This window comes from Aethalodelphis obliquidens, unplaced genomic scaffold (assembly GCF_003676395.1).
Source record: "Aethalodelphis obliquidens isolate GAN/ISIS:26980383/991018 unplaced genomic scaffold, ASM367639v1 scaffold4, whole genome shotgun sequence".
NCBI lineage: Eukaryota > Metazoa > Chordata > Mammalia > Artiodactyla > Delphinidae > Aethalodelphis > Aethalodelphis obliquidens.
In genome coordinates, this window is record NW_020837948.1 from 22,105,272 (window position 1) to 22,127,555 (window position 22,284).

The 22,284-nt window shown below is 41.8% G+C and overlaps 1 protein-coding gene across 2 annotated transcripts in view; it reads left to right on the forward strand.

Moving 5' to 3' along the window:
• The window catches only part of SEMA6A (semaphorin 6A), a 130,110-nt gene that overhangs the window by 102,612 nt on the left and 5,214 nt on the right, over window positions 1-22,284 (forward strand). For both annotated transcript variants that reach the window (XM_027099622.1, XM_027099618.1), the window contains one exon: window positions 3,625-3,780. In XM_027099622.1, the coding sequence (XP_026955423.1) occupies window positions 3,625-3,780 (156 nt within the window). The remainder of the gene's footprint in view (window positions 1-3,624; window positions 3,781-22,284) is intronic.

Genomic DNA, 22,284 nt, shown 5'->3' on the forward strand with positions numbered 1-22,284 from the left:
TTTATGGATCTCTCTTACTGCCTTTATAAAAGGAAAGGAACTTATTAATTCCTCTGTGTTAACACTTTAAAGAACAATGCCCATTCGCTCGGTCAGCGGTTTCTGTGATGAAACTAAAGAAGAGTTGGAATTTTCCTTTCAACTGATGACCCTGTCCATTTCAGGCTCAATCTCTCCCGGGTGTGAAGGGGTTAGATGATTAACTGACCATCAACATGAGGGCTGGTCCAGACAGTACTTACAAAAACAGAGGAGACTTTCTTTTCACAAACTACTGCAAGAGATGCTTATTTTGGAGCTAATAAACCTAGAAGAGATTTAACTCATTCATTTGTAGACATTAGTTTAGTGCTTACTATGTGCCAGGTACTGGACTAGGTGCTATATTTGAACCATCAAAGAAAAAAGCAAATTGCTGTTTTTATGAGCATGGATGTAGACTAGGAAGCCAACCCCAAAGTCCAAAATGCACCCACTGTGTCTAGCTGTGTCCTTTGCATGTTCCCATAAAAAGTTCAGTGGCTGAGTACAGACTCATAGGGTGACCCGCAGAACCAGAACTGCCTAACTCTGAAAAAGGGATCGTTCAGTAAGCCATGCAGACTCTCTGTGTGGCAAAAGCTCTGTGCAACACCACTTACATATACAAGAACCCTTTTTTAGTGAATTGGACCCTGATTATCTTCCTTCTCTCATCCTCTCTTGTATTGATTTAGTGTCTCTTCTGTGTCTAACTGGGTACAATCATTGTTAATAGGTTAGAGTAGTTTGAAGGATCTCTAACCTCTAGAATTACAAAGACTTGTAGATATAGAGAAACAATATGATGCATATTAAAGTTAACTTTTTAAATATTTCTTTGTATATTATAAGAATAATACACCATAAGCTCCATTGATGATAATATGACTTTTCATACTGGATTAACAACACAAAATTATAGGTTCCAAATTGTTGACATGTAATACCATATCCACAAACGATTGCCTATTTTTGTAGCATTATTTTGGTTACAGTCTCTTAGGGAATGCACAAAAACAATATAGCCTGTAGAATCAGATTCTAAGAAGGAATATAAGTGATTTCCTTTTAACAGGTGGAGAGGTAGTAATAATACACCTCTTTGATTTCAAACTAAGGATGGCTGCTTCATGGTGCTTCTACATGGTAGTTCTAAAATTCTTGAGAATCAGGCATTGCTTTCTCCGACTGTTTGCTTCACCCATGACACACATTGCCTGTCCTCAAGCATAAGTTTAAAAGATTACAAACCTCATGCTGCGCTCTTTTTTTTTCCATTTGAGAACATCAGATGCATGGTTTCTCTAGATTTACATGTAGAATATGGAGATGTGGTGGGTATTAGACTAACACTTCAGCAATAGGCAGGAGCTGATTTCTCACATTTGTGTGAAACATTTTCCTACCTAACTACCATCTGGTCCACATTAATTTCCTCTCATAGCCATAGCTTTCCATTACCAATGAGTTTTCCAGATATTTGCAGCATATGGTCCAGGAAATCTTTCTACAGAGAATGTGTCCCGTAGGCATCTATTTCCCCTAGATTACCGTATTAAGAAATGTTCTCCCTAAACCATACTTAATGGCATTACCATAAAATTGCCCCTTGAACACAGTTAAATTGAAAGTGCTCAAAATGCATATCAATTCAGGTAAAAGAAATTCTTGCTACTTGGAGGAGAGGCTTCTATTTTTCCTTCCCCCCTTCCTGACTCCCTGCAAAGCTATTTCTAATTGTTTGCTTAGGCTGGGTGCTGAAGTCTCTTAGGTTGACCGTATACTGCACGAGAGCATTGTTGAATTCAAGAGTAGAAAATAGGGCTATATTTTAGACCTCAATATAAGCATAAAGGAAGTAAAAGAAAGTCTGTATTGCCAATTCCAGGTTAATAATTTTCCTACCCTTGTTCTCTTACCAGTATTGGGAGATGAGATGTGAAACCCAGAAATATAAGAACAAAAAGTCTAGACGCAAGAATTCTTTACTTTTCAATGAACAGGTTTTTAGCAGTTGGATGCGAACTAGACTATTTGCAACAAAGCGGGTATTTGAAGCTGTGGAAGAGCCAAACAAGCTCTACACAGAAAGGGGCCTCTTAGATGTTACCAAAGCTTTGTGGTAACACTTCAAGTGTGGAACCTCCATGGAAATCCTATAGCTTAGATAAGCCACTTGGCTGGCTTGCTTTTCCCCGCTTTATTCATACACACACACACGCACGTGTGTGTATGCACAGTATGTAATTTACAGTATTAAAGTCTCCTAGGAATCCAACTTCCAATCATAATTGTAAAGGAGAAGAATGCAGTGCATTCATTATAATCTTTCTTTCTGGTGGCTAGTATCATATTTATCACATATGCGGTGATCACAGCCCAAGGCTGGAGCCACTTGTGAATCTGTCCTACTTTCTACCAGAGGCCCCAATTACACATTCACAGTGGTTGCCTTGATGTCTTTTTAAAAATTGTTCAAGAGGCTGCTGTAGGTAAGATGCTTTAATAAGCCAAAGACTCTACTGGAAAATCACAGAGAGGTGATTTTTTATTTCCACCAGAGAGAACAGGTAGTGGGGCTTCTTTAAATCATTGTGACAGCTTAGATCAAAGCACCAGATATGATCTGCATTTAACCTTGTGGAATGATGGGGGGGAAAGCTTAGAAATGTGTTCACAGGAAACATCCAGTTTCTGCCATAACTCCCAACCTAGCCATTCTTCCTCTGGCATTATCCTAGGGTTGGCCGCTCTGGATCTCAAAAAGCTATCCCTTTCTAATCGGAATTGGATCAATCAGTGTGGCCTCAGAAAACCACCTCTCACTAGTATGAGTCATGAAACCATGAAACTAACTTGGCTGGAATAAGACACAAAAGGCACAGCCATAACAACATGGAGCAGTTGAGGCCTCTGTTCCAGGAAGGAGGGGGTGGGAGCAGATCCCTTTAGAAAGCAGTCACTTCCCCCGCAAAGAGGAACGCCTGTGAGGCTGAGTTGCAGCTGAAAACCAGACACATCCTCCATGGGAAAGGCTCAGGGCGGCTGAGCTGTTTGTGACGGGGCAGAGGCTCACCCACTACCATAAACCTGCCCCATCCATCACAAACGCTGTCCCCAGAGTGGACACATTCTACCTTAGTGCTGCTGTGCGAATACCAAAGAAGGACTCGGATACTTCTTGAGCGCTTACTGTGTGTCAGATACTGTTAGGTACTTTCAACGTGATGTCACTTTATCCTTCCAACACTGGGAGGTAAACGACATCATCTCCACTTCGTGCACAGGGAAAACCAACCAAGGCCCAGAGAGCTTAAGGGATTCCCTCAGGCTCAGCAAACAGCAGAGACGAGATCTGGCCCTTCATCCTCTAACTACAAGTACAAGGGGTCTTCTGCTGAATCCTACCCACCAGTCTTGTTATTTCTAGGACAATCTCAGGGGTCTTCTGCTGAATCCTACCCACCAGTCTTGTTATTTCTAGGACAATCTCCTTTGAGTCTTTTACAGCCAGTGTGGGTGTCCAACCTCCTGGCCTCCGAGCAAAGGGAGAGCGGGTGTCTCCGGTGATGTTTTCCCTAACTATATTTGTGATGAAAACAGGGCACTCCAGTTCCCTCCTGCCCAGCACCACCACGTCCAATTCGGCGGCTCAAGAGGGGTATGAGTCTAGGGGAGGAATGCTGGACTGGAAGGATTCACCTGACAGCACAGACTCTTTGGGGGCAGTGTCTTCCCATAATCACCAAGACAAGAAGGGTAAGGCCTTGGAAGTACCTCTTCCTCTGGGGGGAGAGGGAGGGAAAAGTGGGGAGGACTACGGAACTGCTTCCAGCTGAATCATAGCAGCATTTAAGGAACGAACCTCCAACACACTATGATTGAAAGCGTCTCAGAAAAGGCTGCAACCCGATCCTCTATGCTAGGCTTGATCCACAATGATTCCCTGACCAAGGAGAAACCACACAAAACAAATAACACAGCCTCTAAGCTTCCTCCACCCAAGAGAGGCATGGCTTGGCCCAAAGCAGATACTGGCCGCTGAGATCCCTTTCCACTCCTCTTAGCTCGTTCAGTGATTTCTGGATCCTCTCTTCCCCCCATAATGGGATGGAATGCGGTGCGGGCTTTGGCAAGTACATGTAATCAAAGTAAAAGCCCGTTTAATCAGTGAATGGAGAAATAGCAGAGTTGAGTCTTTTCTGGCTGGTAGCATCCCTCACTCTCGCATGGTGCTGAATTTGAATAGAGCTGAGGTCCTGGGACGCACTTCATTGCCCTTAGAGGATAACAGCTAAAACAAAAATATGTTATTTAATCAAGCAGAATTGCTATGCATTTAAAATGGAAAGGAAGCTGCACTAAATGAAAGGGACTCTACTGTGAACTGTCCTAAATTCTCCCTGGCTTTCTTTGCTCAACTAGAGACAGGAAATGTCATCTCTTTTCTCGCCATTTGCTGCTTCTGGTAACACATCCTACTTTAGTTGCAGCTGCAACCAAAGAGGCCTTTACTTGTCCAAAAAAGTCTTGTAAATCAGAGACTGAAAAGCTCAGTTATGTTGCGAGCTGTTTCCCCCCATTCAGCCTTGTTTACTTCTATATGTTTTCAAGAGTTTCATCCAAGCAGGGATTTGAGTCTCAAGGGCAGACCAGCCACAGTGACCCTTGGAAGACAGTCTCTATCGTGTCTTCCCCCAGGGTTTTCTGTATACATATTTCCATCTTTACTTTTAGAGAATGTTTGCTAGGCAGACTCACACACTAAATTTTCACCTTTTTTTTTTTGGCGGCTCATCTCCTGAGAATGTCGTACCTTCTGCTGCTACATGCCAAGCCCAAAATGGGAAGATGTAGTCCTTTTAACTTTTTTTTTTTTTTTTTAAGTCTTTACTGAATTTGTTACAATATTGCTTCTGTTTTAGTTTTTTGGCCGCAAGGCATGTGGGATCTTAGCTCCCCTACCAGGGATCAAACCCGCACCCCCTGCGTCCGAAGGTGAAGTCTTATCCACTGGACCGCCAGGGAAGTCCCTTAACTCGTTCTTTAATATATCCCCTTAATTGATTTTATTATTCTTCTATAACTTCTTACTGTTAATATGTCCTGCCCCAATCTTTTTTTTTTTTTTTAAGTGGCTTTTGTCTCAGCAGCCTCTAAATTGGTGGGATCCCTGCTCTTAACCATCACAAGAAAGCACCAGGCCAATTCGTGACGGGGCAGAACTATCCCAGCAGGCCACCAGCCCTAGCATGTGCCATTATTTGTTCTGTGTGGCTCCCGACCGCAGATGTGTTAGTCTTGGCCGAGTTCTCAAGAACAGACAACACAGTAAAAATCACTTTGTATTTGCCCACTGCAACTTTCTGAAAAACCAAACAGCCTTTCCAGTAAAGCATTAAATATGTCAACCAAATATCTAGCTGTTGGTTACAGTCATTTCCTCTTCGCTTCACTGAGACGGATGGTGTGAATTTTCTCCAATCGTTACCTCTCCCGAGGGAGGGAGGTTATCAAAGAGTCCAATTAACACTTTGACAGATCATTTTAAAATTCGGCATTGTTCATTCTCTTGGGTCTTATTATGAATATTGACAAAGCTGGAAGCAGTCTACAGATTGTCAAACAATGGTGGCAGAGGTGATTGCATGGGTGTTTAACATGATCACTGTTCTCGTGCTATTAACTCCTTGCCTTGCCCTGTCAAATTTGAGCTTCATTTTTGACAACTGATTACGTGTGTATTTGATAGGGCAATGACAATGAGTTGTTATGCAGAAACTTTAAAAATAAAAAAGTAATGTAGCTTGATGTTCCTTTTGTCATGATTTTTTATGATTTTAATTTCCATTTTGCTCTGAAGTGTTTTTCTGTTTAATGTTCATGATTTATTTTGAACTTTTGTTTTGCCAAGCACTGTGTGGTATGACTTGGTGATGGCGTTACTTCTCCGTTGGAAAAGTCTTGTTTCTTTTCTGACTCATGATTACGTCCTTTAACTTGACCCAATCTGTGATCCCCTCGCTTCTTTCCATTCCCTGACGTGGGTGCCTTAATGATGTCACATCCAGGTGTGCAGCACCTCCTGGGATGCAAGAGTTTAATGGGGTTTCTGCGGGCCTCTGGTGGGTGCTCTTTTCACTGGGCCAATTGTCTTATGGGAATGTGACATTTGTGTGCCCCAGCTTTAGGAGCTAAATATACTCTGGAACTGTTTGTAAAATACCGCACATTTCCCCACTAAGCAGAAAATGTGTCTGCTGACCAGCTAGCTGAGGAGTCAAGTGTCCCATGCCCTTTTCACTTTGGCTGCTGAAAAAAGACCAGTGAGCAAACGAGCCCAGAGCTCTGCTCTGCAGAAATGTTGAGCACCACTGGGTTGATCCCACTCCGGGTCCCAGCTCATCCTCCAAACAGTTCTGCATTTCCAGAGTATGTTTGCTTGCCTTTTTCTTTCTTTTCCTTGCTGTGTCTTTCGTCTTGATTTAATCCTGTGCGTCCCTCACGTTCTGTCAAAGCACTGTTCCTCACCTTGCAATCTAACCCCCTTCTGCTACCATTGTTCTTAGCCTCCCCCTTTCAAAATAATAGACCCAAGCCCTCTGCCCCTCTGTGGAACGTTCCAAGGCTCTTTCCTTCTACACTGGGGGTAGCATTCCGATGCTGTATGTATATATATATATACAGCCATACTAACAAAGCGTGAGAAGAGAGCTACAAAGCACACACAAGTATTATCACAGAAAATGAAGTAATTTTCTCGCTCAGTAACTGGCCTTGTCCTTCATTACCCTACTGGCCTTGTCTAATATCTCTTGTCCTTGCTGCTTTTCTTTAAAATTGCCTGATATCTTTCAAGCGCTAGATTCATTAGTAAAAACACAGCCAACTGCCCTGTTTTATCTCTGGCTCCCTAGATGTCTGGAGCCTCTAGAGCCAGCCCTTTAACCACCAAGTTGATAGATTAGGAGCAGCCCTGGCTACTTCTTTCTTGGTTTTGCCACATTTAAAAATATATATTATTTATTCATCCTATAACTATCGAGGTGGTAATGAGTAGTTACAAAGGGGCTCTAATTACATATGAATAAGAAAGAAAATCCAGTTTATTTTTAGATCTGGCTTGTCTCCCCTCATCTCCTTCCCACAGCAAGAGAAATAAGAGCTTTCTTTTCTAGGTTAAGCAATACTGGGAATTGATAGCCACTCCTGTGCCTCTTGTTTCTGACCAAAAGCAATAATCCTCCAAAACCTGATTTCCAAGAAGACTGCAAGATAGGTGAGGAAATTAGCCAGGGACAGATTTGCCAAGAGAGCTGTGTAGCATAAATGTCTAATGTAATCATGGACCACTGCCACAAAGACACAAGAATAAATCAGATTAGAAGAAAATCCCCTACTTCAGAGTTTATTTTCTAGAGTTCTTGTGAGCTCTCAAAAAACTGATGAAATAGTCAATATATACAAAAATGTTCCCATTTGATTGGAAATGCCAGAGCTTATATATGTGCTTATATATTTTGGGAAATCTTTAAAACAAGATATTATCACATTATTATATTTAGTCAAGAAGATGTCATTACAGACAAGGAAAAGATGTAGAAACAGAATTTAAATTAGGGATCAAATGAATAATTTAACCTAAAATGTACAGCAAATGGTGAATATATGTTAATCAATGTACAAGCTATTTTGTAAGCAATTTTTAGTTTGGGAAATAACATTCCGGTAAGATTCAGAAGGTCTATGAAGAATGATGAGTATACTGGCCACACTGCATGACAATCCTGAATGGAACTGTATAAATCATAGAGTTTATCAACAATCCTCTCTACAGTCAATTATTTATTCCTCAAAGGCATCACAGCCTCCAAGTAGGCCATGTCACATCTTACATGAGCTGATTTAGATGGTTCAGAGACACCATGGCCTTCAAGAATACTGAATCATGTGGTGGAAAGTTAACACCCCTTTCATTTCTCTTTCCATCTTCTTGGTTATGTCAAGGCAAAAGTCTCAGTTTGGTGCTTTAGCAACTCCAGAAACTTGCTACTACCCTTCTGAGGAGAAAGAACAGGCTTTAGATTGGGGGCTTTGCCATGCAGCTGGAGCTAGCTGGAACAAACATTGTTTTGCTTTCAGTTAATTTTATTTTTATGGTTACCTTCTATTTATGAAAAGTGACACTTTTTTCCATTTATGATAATTATATAAAGTTTCCACTGGAAACTCACCTTAAAGGTAATTTAAATAAAATATTAAGTAACTACTAATTCAGGAAGTATAGGGACACAGAGGTATAAAAAGTAAATAACATGGTAAGTGAGGCTCATTGATTTCACTAGGACTGTAGCATTGGTAGCTGATGAGTAAAGTGTGGGTAACTCTGGCCTGGAGCAATTTAAAAAGTCCAGTGATGATTAACCTAGACCAAAACTGTGCTTCTGGCATTTGGAAGAACGAGACTGAATAATGGCCCTACCTTCTAGCTGGGCTCTGAGCCCTGCAGTTATACGACCTGGTGTTCTTCTGATTTCTCTTCCAACTACTGAGCTTTGTGATTAGGGATGAGAAGTTTGGTCAAGTAGGAATTGAGAGTAAAATGGATTTAGACTAAAAAGAGATTAGTCATTCTAGGCTTGTTAAGCATCTGGCGAGATGATTCTCCAGACCAGCAGTGAGCATCCAAGTGTAGACAGTAGCTCGTTATTTCCCAAATTGTGGCCCGGGGAAAGTTTACCTCCAGCACTTCTGCTTCCCGCCTACTTTTCTGAGATCTGTAAGGACTCTTGGGCTACAGCACGTTCCCCTGACTTGGCAGTAACCTACACTTGACCCTTCTTTCCCTTTTCTCTCTTTCAAACTTTACCTATTTTGAGTCCCAAACCCACAGAGCCAGGCTTTCTTCATGAACAGGCTAGGAAATCCCATTTTGAGAGAGTATATTTGGTAACAGAGCCTGGCCTGACAGCTTCTGTGTTTTAACAATCTGCAACGCTTAAAATCTAATGGATGAAGGATTTTAAAGCATCTCAGTTCTCCCAATGGGGAAAGTGATTTCTTGGTTCCTATCAGGTCATATGCAGGTGATCTTATTTACAGAGAAAATTATTGCTGATGACGGTAATAAAGGGAGAAAAATAAGATTCTCTTCTTTCCCTGACTCCTAAACTTGGACTGCATTTTCTCTGCCGTTTCTTCAGTAACATTACATAACAAAAATGTTTTCTGAGGAGTCTTCAAGCAAAATTTATTACTGGCTCTACAGCGCAGTATTGGATGCCAATATAAGGAATTAGAGGCTAAACTAGAGATAGACATAGTTCCTGTCCAAGAAATATCAAACTGCGAGACAGATGAAGCACACAAAGACGCAAAAATGCACCAAAAAGCCTTTACAACCACTATTGTCTTTGTGAACAAGGCAAAACGGTGCACGGCAGACTTTAGAAAAGATATTAGACAACTGAAGACAACCTGGCTGAACACATCAAGGACATAGCACTTGGAAACGGCTTCTCTGCCCCTTTAGTCGTCCCCTTCAGTGCCAATATTATAGCAGTCATATATCACTTGACAGGGAGGATGAGGGAAGTGAGGTACATCTGGTACAGGACTCATATTTAAGTTTTGTGGAAATGCTGGCAAACTCAGGCTCTTTTTGAACATCCTGAGCTCTATTTAAAACAAAAAAAACTTTACTCCATGGTAATATGCATAGCTTTTATCAGTAAAACCTATAGTATCACAGCCATTTTTAAATGTGATGGTAGAACAGGACCGTCTTGGAAGAGAACTCAGAGAAGGAGGTTGAGAGGGGTTCTGTTTGATGGGGAAGGGGCTGCTAGTGGGGGGACAAAGGGCTGCAACTTCCACCTAACAATCAACGACTAACTCAACCAGGTAGGAACATGCACGGTCAGGGCCAGGGAACACTAAGAGATGGGGGACTGGTTGCTGTTCTTCCAACAACGCTTCTGAATTAGAGTTTCCTTATTTCTGGTTTTTGTTGTTGTTGTTTTGTTTTGTTTGTGGTATGCAGGCCTCTCACTGTTGTGGCCTCTCCCGTTGCGGAGCACAGGCTCCGGACCCGCAGGCTCAGCGGCCATGGCTCACGGGCCCAGCCGCTCCGCGGCATGTGGGTTCTTCCCGGACCGGGGCACGAACCCGCGTCCCCTGCATCGGCAGGCGGACTCTCAACCACTGCGCCACCGGGGAAGCCCTGAGTTTCCTTATTTCTGGTTTTGAGGGTTAGAGGAAAAGTATCTTTCAAAGTTCATAAGAAAGTTGGCATCTAAGTTGCTGTTGTTGCTGATGAAGATACAATTCTTGAAATTTAGTCCATTAGTATATTTTTAAATTTGTAAATTGTGCTAAACCTGCCCCATAAAGGCTTACTATCATTTTTGTTATGCTCTGTTAAGCTATTTTAATCTCCGAAAGTTCAGAGTGAGTCTGAAGAATATTTATGGGGAACCAGTAGAAGCCCATTATTTGGAGGCAGAAGAGTAGGGTTGCTACATAAAATGGAGTGCTCAGTTAAACGTGAATTTCAGAGAAACCATGAATAATTTTTTAGTATAAGTATGCCCCACCTACTGCACGGGACATACGTATACTAAAGCATTATTATTTATCTGAAGTTGAAATTTAACCAGGAGTTCTGTGTATTTATTTGCTACCTGGCAATCCTACTGAAGAGGTTGCTGATAACTTCTCCAGTGAGTATATAAGATCTAATCTCTAGTCTACATTTGCCCTTCAACTGTTAGAAAATCTAAAATAACCCATATAAGAGGAATTAAAGATTTCATCCTGTGAAAAATATTATCACTGTATTTAATTCCAGAGAAATATCACTAAAAGTTGTATATGCGTTTGAAATATGTTAGAGTAATTTTAAAAATTATCACTGAAAGCAAGCTTCCAAATACCACTTTTAAGTGAAGAAGGCTTAGAAGTCAAACTGTTCCTAAACAAGGGTATGATTAAAACTACTGTTTCTTTCTAATTTTAATTTAACCTCAGGTTTTTATCAACAGTTATGTAAACTATATGGGGTGATTTTTCTTCTTCAATTATACGGCTGCCTTTGTTTTCATTTCTCATTTCCACAACTTTGAAGGATATGAACTGGAATCAGAGCACTAGAAAATAATAGTTAATTTAAGAGAAAATGTAATAATGGTAACAATAACCCTAGTCTCAAAGAAAGGCAAAATGGCAACGTTTGTTCACTTCTTTCTTCGTTCATTCAACAGACGTTCAGCAAACATGCGCTACACATAAGCCTTCTGCTGAATGCTACAGTACACACTGATCTGATCCAACATAAGCCCTGCACTCAAGGAGCTTGCAGTTTAGCAGGGGGTACACACAGGTGACATCCTGGCTAGCAGTGGGGCAGACTGAAGTCTGAGAGTAAGAGAAGCATTTAAAAGGGCCAGAAAGGGAACTGAGATTAAAAGTCACGCTAAGGGGTTTTGGCTTTACCTGTAAGCAGTGGGTGATACGAAGGAAGATGGGTGGTAGGGAAGGAAATACAGAGGTCAAGAGATTGACAGATGACAGATATATAATAAACTGATTATTCAATCATATTAGGTGGTTAATTGCACGTACACACAATAAGCTTGGGAAGTGGAATCTTGCATCAATTTTGGATCTAAAGTGTGTTTCCACACATCACTGGCATTTTCTGTAGATGATCCTTGCCAAGCTAAGAGCTCTATCCTAGGTAAAGCCCCAAGCAAGCTCAACTCCAGACTCGGCCTTCTCTATCACTTTAGTTAAAACACTGGGGTGCAGGGCACATGGCAGACTTTTCATCCAGAACAGATTTTGAAATTGGTGGAGAGACTGAGAAAGAAATGCTAATATAATCCAGGGTGCCACCATTTATTTGTTTACTAAATTAATATTTCTTTATCACCTACTGAAAAGGAATCTATTTGCAGTCTCTGGCTTTTCTTTGAGGCACCCAGGAAAATGACAGATTGTGAGGTCAGGTGCTGGGCTCTCTACTGGAAGACATGCAAGTTTCCCTGTGAGCGAGTGGCGGGGAGGATGCCCACGTGGTCGGCTGTAATTGTTCTTTCAGCAGTGCGGGCAGAGAGGTAGATTTGATCTAATTAATTTTGCATCCTCTTGACAACTTGCTGAATTTATCTAAGGTCTTGATGAGATTATTGTGGAAAGGGCAGAAGAAAAATAAACTTAAATGTCAGGGCTTCCCTGATGGCGCAGTGGTTGAGAGTCCGCCTGCCGATGCAGGGGACACGGGTTCGTGCCCCGGTCCGGGAAGATCCCACGTGCCACGGAGCGGCTGGGCCCGTGAGCCATGGCCGCTGAGCCTGCGCGTCCAGAGCCTGTGCTCCGCAACGGGAGAGGCCACAACAGTGAGAGGCCCACATACCAAAAAAAAAAGTTAAATGTCAGCCATGTAGAAAGCTGTTTCATCTCCCTGCCTGCCTGAATCTGAACACCAACATCTGAATGTTCTTTCCTAGAGATACCAGTTAAACCCTTTTCTCTTCGCCTAACATCATTTTCTCAAAAAAAATGAAGAACTTAAATTATGATTATCGAGACTTTAATTTTTTCTTTTAAAATCAGCAACTTAAACCTTGGGGTATTAAAAAAATCAATTCACCTTCTAAAAGTGCTACTTACTTTAATCTGTAGCCACTTTTTCAAGCCACATCACCCTTGACATGAATTCATTTTGCTCCCACCCTTTTCCTTCAGTCTTTTTTTTTTTTTCCATTCCCTCCTATCTTTTGCACAAAAACACACACAAATGACAAAGTTTTCTGACAGCTTAATGGAACTTTCAAGGACTACAGGGACTAGGTTAGGCATGATCATATTAACTGAACATCTGGTGTAGTGAAAAATGTGCTCTTTAGGGCTTCCCTGGTGGCGCAGTGGTTAAGAGTCCGCTTGCCGATGCGGCGTACGCGGGTTTGTGCCCCGGTCCGGGAAGACCCCACATGCCGCGGAGCGGCTTAGGCCCGTGAGCCATGGCCGCTGAGCCTGCGCATCCGGAGCCTGTGCTCCGCAACGGGAGAGGCCACAATGGTGAGAGGCCTGCGTACTGCAAAAAAAAAAAAAGTGCTCTTTAATTGGTTCAGCAGCACTGTGTTCATCTCAAATTTGTTTTGTCCTAACAATAAAATTGTGAAGAGTCGACATATATTTTGGAGCATGTGTAATAATGGGAAAATAATATTAGCTTTGTCTCAAAACTGTCTTTCTGATAGCCTCGTTTCTTGGAGTTAAAAAAAAAATGCTTGTAACACACAAGTTTTACTTTGCAAACCTTGCTGCTCCACCAACAAAGTAGTCTAGCAAGGGCAAAAGAGTGGAAACCGGGAAATCTCTTGCGGACAGCCTCTCTTTTCTTGACATTATACATGAGAATGGCCTTAAAAGCTGCAAGAGTTGCTCAGAATACATAATTCATGCCATTGCCATAGAGAGAAAGAGGACAGAAGAGCTGTGTCCACTCGCTGGTCCCAGGGAGACACAGGCTGTGCAAGTAATAAACAGGTGAAGTCCTGCAAAGCACGTGGACTGCACTGCGGGCCTGAGCAGACCTGCAAGAACGGTATCAGAGGTCAGTCTCCCAGCACTTTAGTGGTAGAAAGGCCCTGGAGTCTACTAGTGAAACGCAGTTGGATAAATTCACATATACTGGGTACAGAGTACACAGCTCTTAATCGGTGTCAGAAAGCTAATTATGGGCGGTATGAAGGACTGTCATCCTTAATGAGTATTTCTTAAGCTCTTGTAAGTCTACAATTGGGCATTATCTTTGTGAAGAGATTCCTTTTTAACGGGATAACAGGAACTTCCCACTGCAATTATTTTTAAAATTTGTATTTTTTAAAAGATGCACTCTTTTACAAATATGTATCTGCAATTAGATTTCTTCGCTAAAGGCAGGGGCAGCCATTATGAACGGTATAGAAATAATGGAAGTTCAGTATAGTCACCACTGACAATGCTTTATTAGAAGGGAAAATGATGTCAAGAAATTTATAAGGCAGCAAACTGCGTTATGCCTAACCTTTTGGACATATTAGAGCTTGTTGTTTCCAGTCCTACAGCCTCTTATTATTCTTAAATAATAGATAACACTGGACACAATCATCTGACATTTTGTTAAGGTAATAAATACACCGTAAGTGACGATGGGTCTTGCACTCCATGATTTAAAAGCACACAGCAGAAATTTAATGTAACTTAAAATGTCTTATGTAATTCTATGGATTTGCAGATTCAGTTCAACTCAGCAGATGTGTAAGCACGGAGCTCCGCTGAGGGCACTTTTGTACCAGGCATTTTTATTACTCTAAAGCAGGACCTTAATATGGGGAATGAAACATGAGCTCGGGTCCCTCCTTCCATCCAGAAAAGAAAGGAAAAGAATCTTGCTGAGTTTCTTATTCTCTTGTCTGATCATGGAGGGGTGAGGGAAAAGATCCCCTGAATCATTATCAGATGTTGCTTGATGGCTGTGCATTGCTTGAGTGGAGTTGACTTCAAGGTGACATGTGATGCAAGCTTTAAAGGAGGTTGCTCTATTCAATAGTGAGTTCCTACCAAGCTTCTGCTTCTTCTGTCCCTGGGACTCAGTCCTGACTGGGCTCTCTAGTACCAGCCACTACCTGATGGCCCCTGTGACAGAGTTGGGGAGCATCAACAATTCCCCTGTCTTTATGCTGAGGCAAATAAAGAGACCATGTGCATTTTTCCAGCAGCTTTTCGCTCTGGCATATTGGGTTGATTCTGTTACAGAAGTAGTGGTACAACATTTTAGGCCATATGTCAAGCTTTTGTCAGGTACCAAGGGAAAATGTTAGGGATGTGTTTGTCTCTCCCATAAAACCTTATCCATTTTGTATTCTTTGTCAGAATATGGCAACTGCAAGAAAATGTCATACACGAGACCCACTAAAGAGTCACACTTCAGTGAACATCGAGGAAGACTATTTATTCATTTTTTTTACAAATAATTTTGAAAGTCTGGCTATACACTGCCTCAGTGGTGTCTGGGGTTGGACTTTAAAGCATAACACCTTGATGCTGTTTTCTGGAATATTATTCATATCATTTAGGGCAGTGCCTCTCAGGCTTTAGTGAACATACAAGTCACCTGGAGGCCATATCAAAACATAGATTTCGGAACCCAATCTCCAGAGATTCAGATTCAGAAGGTCCGAGGAGGACCCAAGGATTTGTATTTCTAACAAGTTCCTGGTGATGCTGACGCTGAGTAATACGATTTAGGACACCTTCCAAGTTGTATGGGCTCTTATTTAAGGTCACTTTCCAAGATTTTGTTGTATTTTTAAATCCTTATTGCTCCATTCTTGGCTAATACACTTGTACCCAACCAGAGCGTTCCATTAAAATAGCCTATCTGAGACCATGCAGAAGGCAGGTAACTTGTCAGAAATTCTAGAAACACTCCCCTTACATTATTAATTGAGCATTAACATGTGTCCTGCACAATGCCCAGGATCATACAGCTAGTTACTTATAGATCCAAGACTTGAACCCAGGTCTTTATGACCTCAAGATTTACGTTCTTAACCAATAATACCCAGCCCCATCTATAACCCAAGATCCCAAGAACTATATTTCCAGCAAGTTTAAGTTTTAGGAATATTCAAACAAACCTATTTCCTCATATTTGTTTTATCTTCATTTGGCAGAGAAAAAAAAAATCAAAGCACTGCAAATAATCCAAAGAATCACCTGAATTTCACAATTTTATACGGAGATCCACTTCCCTATTTTGTAGCTTTGATGCCTCTTAAGAGAGCAAAGGAAGATGGGACCAGGAAGCTGGAAAACAGAAATGCTTTGTCTGGTTTCAAAACCTATTTAGATGTTGGGTTTCTAGCCTTATTAGAAAGAAAGCCTCAAAAGGAAGGAAGATAAACCATGCAAATTCTGCTTAAAACTTTGCCCATCTGAAATAGTCATTACAAAGACAGCGACAGTCCTAACACATGGAACCACAGATCAACATTCCAGAGCATGGCTTTTTTAAACGATCTCATCATGACCCCCGGTCTAGACCTCAATCTCCACTCTGGGTGTAGCACTCCCCCTGGCAGTGCCGGGTCTAAAGCAGTGGAGCAGAGGAGGAACAGTGAACCCAGAACTCCCACTGGCCCAGAGGGAAAAATGAAGTTGTATGCTCATTCCCCCGTTCCCTCTTGCGATGGCATCCCAACAAGAAGTAAAAATGTATCAATTTCAAAGGTGATAGAAATGGAAGTGGATTCATCTGCAGACAGCCACAGTCAGTATTATTTCAATTTATGAGTTCTAAAATAGCTTCTGAACTGAGGATATTAAACAGCCAGGAAGCTGCCTCTACTTTGGCATGGTCAGTCATGAACTTGATACATCTTGAAGACCATGGCCCCTCCCGGCACCTAATCTTCAGCCTGCCAGGGGGAGGAAAAAAAAAAATTGAAAATAAAAGAAAAAGGAAAGTTTGAGTTATAAACTCTGAGTCCATTTCCACGGCTGCTGGCAGTTCAGCTCATTTCTAAGCCATCTGGTTCGCATTATGCAGTAAGACAAGGAGAAGGCTGCTTCCTGCCGAGATAACCACAGAGAGCGCCCACTGCACTTCCCGTGTGGTCATCTCTGTGGGCTGGGGTGTGGCTTTGAGGATAAATTGTCTCCAGTTAGGGTTTTCCCCCTATCTGCTTTTTTCTCTCTTTCATAGGGATTACAGCAGGCCCTCTGTGGTTAGCAGGGTGATGCTTGGCCCGGGACTCGTTCATTCACTCGCACTGCCTTGCAGGACTGTGAGGCTGGCATTTTGCTGCAATAAGATTTTCAAACAAGAAGGATTGGGTTGTTAGATTCCATCCACCCAAGTTGTTAGGAGGATTTCAAGGGAATTACAGGCTTGTCTTACTACAAAGCAGAATCAAGAGTCTATTTTTAGGGCATCCCACTCCAGGGCTTTTCTTGGTATTTTGCCATCCTTCTTAGCTCTCAGACCCAACACGAACCCCACTCCGGCTCTACGATGGAGGAAATGTCCATCCTCCTTTTTGCCTTTGCATATTTCTCTAAAGGACACAGAGGGGCTTTGTTGTCTTTGTGGTCACCAGGTCCGCTTTACACAGATGCCTATTAATCACTTCACTATGGCGACAGACACATCCATCATATCACAGCAGCTCTGACACAGGCAGTCCAGTGAACAGGGGTGAGAGAGGAAAGTGTGCACTTAACCATTTCAAGGTACTGTCTGCCCAAGGCCTCACGTACTTAGCAAGGTAACTGGGATGGGGATGGGTAGGGCTCTTCCTTGGGACTTACTTTAATAGGTGCAATAGAGTTCATGTATTTTTCTTGGTCTGTTTGGCTTCATTTTTTCATAGGACAGATAACATCTCCCAGGTATGTCTGTATGATGCAGGGGATAAGTACAGTTGAAGACAGAGTCTTAGTTTTAGTAACAGTAATAATAAATTCAAGTAGACTGGCTGTGCTTTTGATGCAAAGGTACTGACTCTTTGAAGCCTGTATTTTTTTCAATAATGGATTCAATGTGAAACAGAGTAAGCTGAACCCCGCTCTGACTCGATGGTCAGCTTTCTCAAGCAAGAAGACCATTGAAATGACAGGTAAATTAACCAATAACTTTCCTTCCAAAACTGACATGTCTTCTAAATATCTTTTTCAGACTTTCATGGCTTTTCACAGCCTGCTTCCAAATGGTGTTTAGCACTCACTCCTAGTTTTCCCCTGCAAGTACTCATTCATTCATGCATTCATTTACTATTTATTTAACAGCTATTTACTGAGCACCTTTATGCCTGGGGGTTCAGCAGGAAATCTCTCCTTGATGATTTTAGGATAGAGAGGTGCAGAGCTCTGGGGACACTTACAGAAGGAAGAGCTAAACTGGCTTGAGGGAGTTGGAGAAGGCTTCCTCATGTAAGCTGAGACCTAAAGGAGAAGGTCAGTGGGATGGGAGGTAAGCAGGGATATTCCGGGCAGAGGGAGCAGCCCGTGTGAAAGCCCAGAAGCAAGTGCGAATGCAGCTGAGAGGCTGGTGCCTACAGCTACGAGACTAGAAGGAAGTTGGACCACTGGCCATTACTGAACACAGCCTTCACTTTCCTCCCCTCCATGCCTTGGTTCTTGTTGCTGTCTCCACTTGAGCTGACATCCTACGCACCCTTTAGACTTAGCTCAAATGTCACCTCCTACATAAAGCCTTTGCCCATCCATATTAGGTAGAAGCAATGCATCTCATGACGCTTCCGCACTTTGGATGTAGTTGATGTGTGCGCACCTACCTTCTCCCCGACTGGATCACAGGGTTTGTGCCTCCTTCACCTTTGTCTCCCCAAAACCCAGCATAGTACTTTCATCTGTGCTTAGTAAATGTTTGCTGCAAGATGCTTGCCACCAAAACCTTATTAGTCCAGGAGAGTGACAGTCAAGGCACCAAGAACATCACCATCGAGCCCTGAGATAGGAGAGCATATTTTCTGAGGTATGTTGTCCCAGAGCCTGGCACTGGGCTCCCTGTGCAGACTAGAGACAACAGCAGAGTACCCGCGAGCTACCAAAAACCATTATTTAAATAAAGAATTTGATGTGTGAAATTTCAGAGTGCATTGATATAGTCATCGTAGGAAAAGTCAGAACTGTGTTGGGTTTCCTCTTATTTTGCAGTTTATAATTGTTCTTATTTTGAGTTACATATTGTAGGGCCTGGAGGGCGGGGTTGTTCCTAATCTTTTCATCACTTCAGCCTCTAAAGAGCTTCAAACCGCCCCTCCGAGACCTCCTTCTAGCAGCATCTGAAAACTCTCTCACCTCAGAGGAAAAAAAAAAAAGTGGATATTCTATTCTTTCTCAGTTCTGCCAATTTAAGGCATGATTTCAGAGAAATCTCTACGCCATTGTGTGTCTTGCTTCCTGCAATAGGAAGGTGGAAAGAATAACCATTTAGCACCTCATGACTGGTGAGAAATAGCTGGCGGTTAATTAATCAATGCAAAGGGTTTTTCAGATACTGTTTTCATTACTAATGCCCCATTTTCAATTGGTGACAGCAGAAGGCCCAGGGGTTGGTGGAGGAAGGCATTTCAACAGCCCAGGGTGGAGCCAACTTTCCCCCTCTACAGTGGGGGAACGTGGGGAGGGAGTATACCACCCTACAAAGGCCCTCCGCTTCCCCAGGGTTTCATCGCAGCACCTGAAGCAATGATGTTTCTCCAGCCCCAGCCCTTTGTAAAGACACATTTGTTCTGAATTAGTCAATTCTACTGGCGCACTCAGTTGTTACAAATAACCCATTTACCCTCTCTTGTGGAATTATCCCAGAACACATGTCTTTTCATTTTTAAAAAAGTTTATCCTATTATTATTTTGAATACATACTGAGCACCTGTATAGATTCTTTCGCCTAATGGATGTCAGTATGATTATTCTGTTGTATGATTAGAGATATGTTTCTGTGATTTCAGAAGCAAGGTTATACATAGTCACTCCAAAGATGACCCAGCAAATTTAGAAGTCCATTTAAAAACATGTCTCTACAATGTCCTGCAAACCCATTTCTTTCATAATCACTTATTAAGTGTCCGACCTAAGAGCCCTGGGGATGGTCAGGATTATAAATGCATATAAAATATGGTCCCTGTCCTCAAGGAGCTGACTGCAGGATTATTATTCCTCCACCAGGAATGTATAATCTCTGTGTTTTGCTCAACATTTCCCACTGTTGTTGTTTTACTTATTTCAAAACCCAGGACCTATAGGCAGTCCTGAAACAGAGGTACATGTTACCGATGTTGCCTCATCGACCTCTGGCAACCCTTTGGCAACATTTGGACAGCCGAAGGTTTGGAGCTGGAAAGAACAGGTCTATCCCTCCCCTGGGAGACCTATAGCAAATGGATTCTAATGGCAAAGCCTATGACTGTTACTCTTAAGCCCTCGGTGAACTACTAACCCACCATTTCTCTTTTGTGGCTTCCTCTGACCTTTAGATTTGTCCAGCAAACTACAGCACTTAACCTCTTTCTTAATCATTATTTAAACTGATTCTTGTAACTACACAGTAAGGCATTAAGTGTGTTAACCCCACATTACAGATGGGAAAAACTGAGGCTCAGAGACGTTAAGTCATTTGCCCAAAGGTCACCCAACAGTAAATGGGAGCTTAAAACTCCAGGCCTTTGGAGAGCTCTAGTGTTGCACTACCCCCGGCCTCACTGACAAGTCTGGTGTGTTCAAGCCTGTGCAGTGACCATTGGCAAAAAGTTGATTTAATCATTTGCCCTTTTTCATGATATAAGTAGAAAGCTTTCAGTTTGGAAGGTGTTTTCCAAAAATAACTTTTACCGTCTTATCTGCTTGACTTTCAACTTAATCTCTGATCTGTTTCTAACTTTGGACGTGGGGTTTCTGAATGTGCCCAGGTGGATGACGGAAGCCACCTGCTTCACGGTCGATATCTCAAAGCCGAAGAAACGCAGAAAGGTTTTTTGTTTGTTTGGTTGGTTTTTTTAACATCTTTACTGGAGTATAATTGCTTTACAATGGTGTGTTATTTTCTGCTTTATAACAAAGTGAATCAGCTATAAGCAAGAGGGATGTATATGCAGAAAGATTTTTAAGGACGCTATTTACATGTCAACATGAGCCAGAGAAAGCCATGTGAGACACTATTTTTCTCAAAGGTCAGACCCTGCTTGGTTTGTTACCAACCAGAAACCTGAACTCAAATATCATCCACTAAGAGTTTTTCCCAGTGAAAGAGCGAGTGGGGTCCATGAGTCTAAGACAGTTAAGGACCTTCAGACATGAAAGAAAATTATTTGGGAGCTAAAAGTAAAGGAGCAATAGATAAACTTTAAAATTCTGGAGTTCTCCCAATTAAACAATAAAGGAAACAAATGGATTGCTCTAGCCTCGGGCTTTCTATAGTTCTCTTGTTGAGATGGTAATTTAAATTGTAAAATCCCAAAGTCAACTGTAGATAACTACCTATCACAGGTATGAATCTACTGGGGAGGCCCAGCCCCCGTAAATACAGTTGGCTGGAAGGGACCCACGAAATACCCACTGCTATGAAAAAATTTACTACCCCGCATCGGTGACATCACCAATACGCAAAATTAAACCCATTTTATTCACAGGTGTACATTTTTTGTACCATCATATGTAGGTGGTTAAAAATGATGTTCAGTAGAAACCCACTCAAAATCAAAATTGAAAGAAAATCAGTTGCTATTTTAGCATTACAACAAGGAAATGCAAATTTAAGGAAGAAATTCTCATTGGCACAGTTCCTTGGTGACTAGGTATTCAAACATATTTGGACACAAGACACCCCGCTGTTTGGGGAGCTCCACAACACATAAGGTGTGAGTTACAGCTGAGTTTCCGGCTCGTTTTTGCTTCTCAGTTTCTACCCCTTAAAAGTTCATGAAGATAAATCTTGAAATATTTGACAAGTGTCACATGTGGAAATTATTCAGTGTCTTACTATCTTTTCCCTGGGGTGAATTACCTCCCCTGCCCTTCACTACCAAGGGCATTTGTTTAATCACAGAATCTTTATTTCTCAAGAGATATTTGCTGCTTCTATTTATCCCCCCACCTGAAGTCACAATCCTTTGTCACAGGACAATCATTTCCACAGCAACCAACTGTGATGTCACAATTGGGGGGAGGAGGAGAGTTCACAAAGAAAAGAGAAAGAGAACGTTTTCTTCTTCAGGCTAAGGTTTCTGAGATTTAAAACCACTGCTTCACCAATCAAAATATTTTAGCAGAAAAACTCCGTGACAAAGCTGCATTTCTTCAAGGTCTCAGCTGTGACACAAAGCATTTCAGCAGAAGTGTAAGGGCTGTGTGTTGTGGGTTTGGGAAGGGATAGAGATTTTTATTTCATTTCTTTCTAATTCTATGCCACTGATATCTGCCAGTAAAACACATTAAACATATTCCAGAAAGAGTTGATTTAGTCGATGAAAAATGTGTCTCCTGAGACCAGAGAAGGTACATTTTCTGTCTTACTATCACTTCCATAATAGGAACAATGTTTACATTTCCTCAGCCCATGCAGAGCCTCTAATGTATTCATGTTCTTTCACTCTCCAGAGGCAGGAATTGAGGTATTTGAGATTTTATTTTTTTAGCTACTGCATCAAGCACTTAAGATCTGACAATTGTGATGTGTATTCTCACTTGGTATTA